The following is a 6,692-nucleotide window of genomic DNA, read 5'->3' as shown; positions in this document are numbered from 1 at the left end:
CTGACTACAACCAGGGATATTGTTGTCCACCTAAATCGAGTAGCGAGATCTACAGACAATCTGTATGTGTTCAATTTTAAGTGTACTAGAATGTGTTTCCCGCTTCCTGATATGCCCCATCCATCAAGAACTTCCAGAGTACTCCTTACATCGGGTGAGCAGACAACCATTCAGAGAGAAGATAGATTCATAATTCTATAACTTACTACTTCAGAGGGGTTGAGAAGTAGAAGGTTGCATATGCTGTGTACCAGGTCGGATTAGAAGTCACGCAAAGGAGACAACATGTGGCTAACAGATAAGAGGAATTTCATACATATAGCCTGCAGAGAAATAGAGTTGCATATATTGTGTACTAGGTCGGATTGGAGGTCACGCAAAGGAGACAACATATGACTAACAGACGGAAAGAAAGAAAATGATATTCTACAGATCTAACTAGGTCAAGGTTTGTCAAGTCCTTAAAATTCATTAGGTTCAACTTTTCCTAGTCAAGTCCATTTAAAATCTTTCGTGCCTACCAGCACATCGAGTACAGAGCGTAGACGATTCAACTTAGGTACGTTACGCCGATTCAGATTGCCCGTTATCACTTGTTAATTTCATTTCCCTCATATACCTCATTAAGGGCTTCCTACAGTGCTTTAGCAGAAGTATACTCTCTGAACCCTTGAGCAATGTTTGGTGATAGGGCCATAGTCAAAATGGCCAATGCCTTTTCCTGTTCTTCTACACTCTCAAAATCTTCATCAGTGTAGTTCTCAATTTTCTTGTCAACCACCTGCCCCCCAACTGTAGTGGTGATTCTGACTGGATCCTTTATGACACATTTCCAAATCTTGAAGTCCTTCATCTTTATGTATTTTTCAATTCTATATTTCCACTCAGGGAACCCATCAACAGACATAAGCCTTGGAATTCGTGTGGTGGTGCCCATGATAGCATCGAGCTCTTGAAAATGGTTTTGATTTTGTGATTCCATTTTTATTTAAGTTAAAATTAATTAAGATTTAAAGGTGAATTAAAATTAACTGTTAAAAGAAATTTAATTTACTGCTGAAAAATAGTTTACTGCCAGAAATCGTTTGTGGCCGTAAACCTAATGATTTTTCGTTTCAAAAACTTTAACAGTAATTCAAGAAATTAATTTATTTTTACTTTCAATAATTCAATGTGGTTAAAATACGGTCTTCAATATTAACCGACTTGCACCAAAATAGGGTTTACGGCCCAAGAATCTAGACTTCACGGTTGATGAATTTGACTGGTTTGCGGCTGTGAACTCAGTGTTACGACCGTAAGATTGGACCGAGAACACAGAATCTTCGATTTTTGGATGAAACAATAAATCCCCTTTTCTGAAAAGCGCGAACTAGCACCAAATAAACGACTGTAGAATGCCTTTGACGCCGGTCTTGCTCTGATACCAATTGTAAGGTCCAAAAACGGATCTTACCAGTGATCAAAAGCACACAACAATCACACAAAACGAAATAATAAGTAAAGATGTAACAAACCAAGATTGCATACGTTTTATAACCTTAAACGTCTGATACAACTTGGTGGGAACCGCAAAATACTAAAGGCATCAACAACCCAATACGTCTGACACAACCCTATATATATACACCCGAGACCGTGAGGAGTTTACGGCCGTAAAATCTATTACAACCGCAAACTAATTACACACACACACCCCTATCATTAACTGCTAAACCTAGACCAAACCATTATTCTAAGCCCTTCAGTTTATATGTTTGTATCTATGCTGGGCGGGGTCCAGTGCCAGGTAGGGCCTAATTACGGACATATCTGTTCCGAGCAGGTCACGATGTCTTGTAGGACCCGATGTTGGGCGGGGCCCATTATATGTTTGATATGTATGGTATGTGGTATTTTGAGGAACCTACTAAGCTTTGTGCTTATGGTTTTCAGTTTATGTTTTAGGTACTTCTAGTTCGAAGGGGAAGAGTCTGTGATGATTGCAGAGCACACACTACATTGTTCCGCATATACATGACTCTGATGTTTGTGGATGTTATTTGATATAATATGATTTTCTATGGTTTTTATGATGTTTTTTGGATGATGGTTTCATTAGTTTAAAAATCAAAATTTTTTAGTCTTAATTTTTTGGACGTTACACTTCAAATCGTAATGGTTATGTTTTCACATGGGAGAAACCTTTCTCAATAATACCATTGGATCTGCAGTTACAACTTTGAGATGCACATTACGCCTTTCGAAAATCAACAAGGGTAAGTCTCCACAAAGTATTGAATGGAACAAGCTTCTAATTTATTTCATGAAAAGCTTCATGCACCAAGATGTGTGGGACTGCCTTCAAGGAGATTTTCTAAGTAAGCCGATTGAAGATACTATGCAGCATAAGCCAAGATGGACCTTCATATTTGGATAAATTATTGTAAAATCCTATGAAAAAAATAAAAAAAGAAAAGAAAAGAAAGAAAAAACACATGACAAAGGAAACGCATCCCCTTCTTAGATAAAACCAAACACTAGAAAGAAACACGAAAAAAACCAAGTGCCACTATTTTGCTAGAGAGATGTCTACTCGTGAGAAAGAAAACACACGCCAAAACACAAACAAAGCTCCATATTGGCATACCCTAAGACACCAATTAATATTGAAATATAAACACCACCCACCCCACCCCACCTCTAAAAGCTACATAACTTATCAAGCTATAAACATTTAACTTGCTCTATTTGAAATCTTGAAGCACTACTGCTAAAATCACTGAAAAGCAATAATCTCACACTAAACACACACTTGTATGCAAAGCAAGCATACCACCAAGATGCCAATATTTTTAGATGAATAAATAATTAAAACCTACCCCTGGCCCAAACTGACATAACCCCCAACCCCATGAACTTACAACAAATCAGATTCTAGGATTGTTTTGCAACACCATTCCAACCATTTAAGCCTTTTAGCTTTATGTCTAGAATTTATCCATAGATAGGATAGGTCTAGATTCATTTGCAAGACCTGAAGGTGAGATGCGTTTGACTGAATGAGCTAGATTGTTCCATAATTTCTAGATGACCCAGATAAAGACCAAAGATACAGCTTCTTCAAACAATCCTAGGTTTTTCTTAAATGATAAGTTATTCTTACACTTAAGTAGTTCAGAGACTGACTGGAAGCCTAATGGAAATAAGTGCCACCATAATCTAATATCTCTCCAAACCTCACATGAAATTGGACAGGATGTGAATAGGTAGTTTTTTGAGTCTGGATGTCAGTTGCAGAGGGTGCATATTATGTTGGAGCCATTTCCCAATTTATGTAGATTTTCTTTTGTTGGTAACCTACCTTGACAAACTATCCATGCTAGGATGTGTACCTTCCTAGGCACTAGGTAGTTCCACTTCCAACAAATGTTTGTTTTTGGGAGGATCTTGTCGTCGATGTGGTTTCTCAATGAATCTACAGTGTATACACCTGATGGCTCAAGATTCCAAAATTGCCCATCATTTTGGTTTGAATTGGGATTTATGAAGCGGTTTTACAAGTCTAAGTCATGTTTTCATAAGGTTGAGTGCAAATTTACAGTGTTGCCCCATCATAAACCTTTTCTGTTTGTTTTTGAAGGAGCATTCCCCATCATTATCGTATAAGGCTGTTATGACATCCTTCCACAACTCTTTTTATCTGATTTGAAGCGCCACCACCACTGCCATAATAGTGCAAGATTTTGAGCTTTCACGCTTCCAATGTCGAGGCCCCCGTCATCAGCTTTGAAGAGAACCTTGTCCCACGCTATCCATGACACTTTGTTTTTGTCTGATGACCTCCCCAAAAGAAACGCCTTCTATGATTTTATAGGATGTTCATTATCTTTATCGGAGCCTTATATAGCGAGAATAAGTATATTCCATAACTACCAAGTAACATCCGGTATCGAGAAGTTCTTTTTTCATGATTGTAGAATGGAGTTTAGACTCTATTGGAGGTATATGATGTTGGACAAGTGATTTAAACCTTGGATTGTTCGATGGAAGCTGAGGGGTAAAATGGGAAAGGTTATGTTTCGGGCTTCTTACATAAATTAAAGATTCTAGTTCGAGATGTTTTTAGTCATAAGTATCAAGATGGCATTGTAGAGCTTGTTGATACCTTTCTGTAGATATAAAGATCATCGAAAATGGAGTTGAAACGAAGAAGTTATGGCTGCTTGAAGTTAAGTTGGGAAAAGGGAGTCTGGTAGTAAGTTGGGCATACACTAGCTAGTATGCTACACGTACTAGGCTGAAGGAACATGTTTTTAAGGCATTATGCTGGGCATAACTTTAGGTATGCTAGGCATACTACCATAGAGTAAGAACCCTATTTTCATGGTTTTGAGCCCTATTTAAGGTCTCTAACCCCTTGGGGTCCTTCCTATCATGAGCCTCCACCCTCTTGAGCCACTAACTCGAAACCCTAGCCTACTCTCACTTATTTTGAGCCTTGGCGTCCTTTATGAGCTTATTTCTTCATTAGAAGGTGGGATCTTAAAGAACAAGGTGGCAACAAAGTGTATGGAAGAAGGATTCAAGCGTAGATCCAGCAAGATTACATCATTATTGGACCTTTGTGAGTAAAATGCTTCAAATTTTCTCATTAGTTTCATAGATCTTATTAATTTTCATATTTGTCACTATTTGGTCACTTTAGTGCATAAAGTTAGATCTTGAAAGTTTGTGAGCTTGTTATGGATAAAGTTGGAAACTTTATCCATCTAACATCATATTGATTCAGATCTGAAGGTTGAAGACTTGGACTTAATGGATTAAGTTGTGAAAGATGCATTTTTAGTCCTTTTAAGACTTAAAAGCTAGATCTTGGTTACTTGGACCATCCTAATGGATAAAGTTTGAAACTTTATCCATTATGGAGCTATTAGGAACCATAAAATGGTAATATTGGTCCATTTCTTCACTCCATGCAAGAGTTATGATGCCTTGGTTTGTGTATTAAGTTAGAGTTTTGGTGTGTGAACTCCTTCTAGCCATGGAAAGTCATAAAGTTGGAAACTTAACGAATTAGAATGTTTGGGCTAGATTTGAGCTTTGGACGTGAGATCTTAATGGAATATGCACTTAATGAAGGAAAATGGAACTAGTCGAGTACGATGGGTGTACTTGGTAGTAAGTTGAGCATACCAGGTTGGAGCCCCGTAATTAGGAAGGGATGTACTACACTGAGTGTAGTGATTGAGTACGCTGGGCGTACTCAGTCTGTGTTGACCTCCTTTGACTTTTTGAACTGTTTACTTTTTGACCAGATCGACTTTTGGTCAAACTTGGGTAGAATTGAGTATTTGAATAAGGATTGGTCTCGGTTTGGATTTAGGAAGTTTGGGTTGGCTATTTTGATGCTGAAGTAGCTGTTGGGCTTCTTTTGAGTAGTTTAGGTGAGTCTTCTCATAGTTTTTGGCGGATCTAAGGCACCAATATTGGCCCATTGGTTATTGTTTATAGGATGCTAGTTGTCTGTGTGACTCTTGCATGTATTGTATGTGTTTGTATAATGGACATGGCCCGATGTTAGGCGAGGTCTGATGAATGTGTTGGGTGGGGCCCATCGCATGTTACTGACAGATCTGTACCGGGCGGGGCCCATTGTATGTATGGTATGTGGTTTTTTGGGGAACTCACTAAGCTTCGTGCTTACGGTTTATGTTTAAAATGTTTTCAGGTACTTCTAGTTTCAAAAAGAAGGGTCGACTTGATCGTACTACATCCCCTGGAGATTTATTCTATATCGACTGTTTATGATTTTACTCTGATGTTTTGAGAATAATTTTATTATAATCGTCTTTTGGGATAATTAATGAATGAATTTGACTTATTTAAAATGAAATTTTTACTCGGAAATTTTGGGATGTTTCATACCAAGTATGAATTTACACAATGTTAACCTTCCACCAAAAGAAAGAGGTGATGATTTCCAATGTTATATTCTTGACATGGCAGCCACCACTGGCATTCCCAGATATGTGAAAGGTGGGAAACCAACAAAGTAGTATATGCTCCTGGATAACAATTCAGTTTCAAGATTATTCACTGCCAAACCAAAGATTTTGCTCTTCAACATGTTTATCTTGAGCCAATAAGACAATTAAAAGCATCACAATATTCTAATTAGGTTCTTAGTATTTGAAATGGACAAAGTACCTAGGAAGATCACGTTATCTGCGTATTGTATATGAGATATTATTGGGCTCATATTTGGAAGTGTTATTCCTTTCGAAATCTTTTGCTCTGCAACTTCTTCCGTGACAATGTTTAGGACTTCGACAACCAGGATAAAAAGGAAAGGGGATAATGGTTCGCCTTGTCGAATTCCCCTTTCAAGGGCAAACTCTTTAGTTGTTGACCCGTTTACTATTACAGAGGCTCTAGCCGATGATAAGAAACCCCTGATCCAACTTCTCCATTTTCCTCCAAATTCCATTTGTTCCATTACCGAGTCTAAATAACCCCAACTAAGGCAGGCAGTAAAATGCCTTTTCAAAATCGAATTTGAATAGGAAAGCCTTGGTTTTGCTTTTCCTAAGCCAAGATATAACTTCATTGAAGATTAGTGGCATGTCAAGAATGTTTTAGTCTTTAGTGAAGGTTGATTGTGTGTGGCTAATAACTAGTGTGATAACTTTCTTCAATCTTTATGTTAGAAC

At 37.8% G+C, this 6,692-nt stretch overlaps 1 protein-coding gene across 1 annotated transcript; it reads right to left on the bottom strand.

Moving 5' to 3' along the window:
- Positions 1–5,968: 5,968 nt before the first annotated feature.
- LOC145089805 (putative mitochondrial protein AtMg01250) lies at positions 5,969–6,478 on the bottom strand. The gene is made up of 2 exons (XM_079028200.1): positions 6,190–6,478; positions 5,969–6,078 (listed from the first exon to the last, which is right to left on the bottom strand). The coding sequence occupies exons 1-2, from the start codon at positions 6,476–6,478 to the stop codon at positions 5,969–5,971; spliced, it is 399 nt and encodes a 132-aa protein (XP_078884326.1).
- Between the last annotated feature and the right edge of the window lie 214 nt (positions 6,479–6,692).

Source organism: Lactuca serriola, chromosome 2 (assembly GCF_051521515.1).
Source record: "Lactuca serriola cultivar US96UC23 chromosome 2, Lser_US96UC23_V15, whole genome shotgun sequence".
Classification (NCBI taxonomy): domain Eukaryota; kingdom Viridiplantae; phylum Streptophyta; class Magnoliopsida; order Asterales; family Asteraceae; genus Lactuca; species Lactuca serriola.
This window is presented reverse-complemented; position numbering and strand designations above follow the sequence as displayed.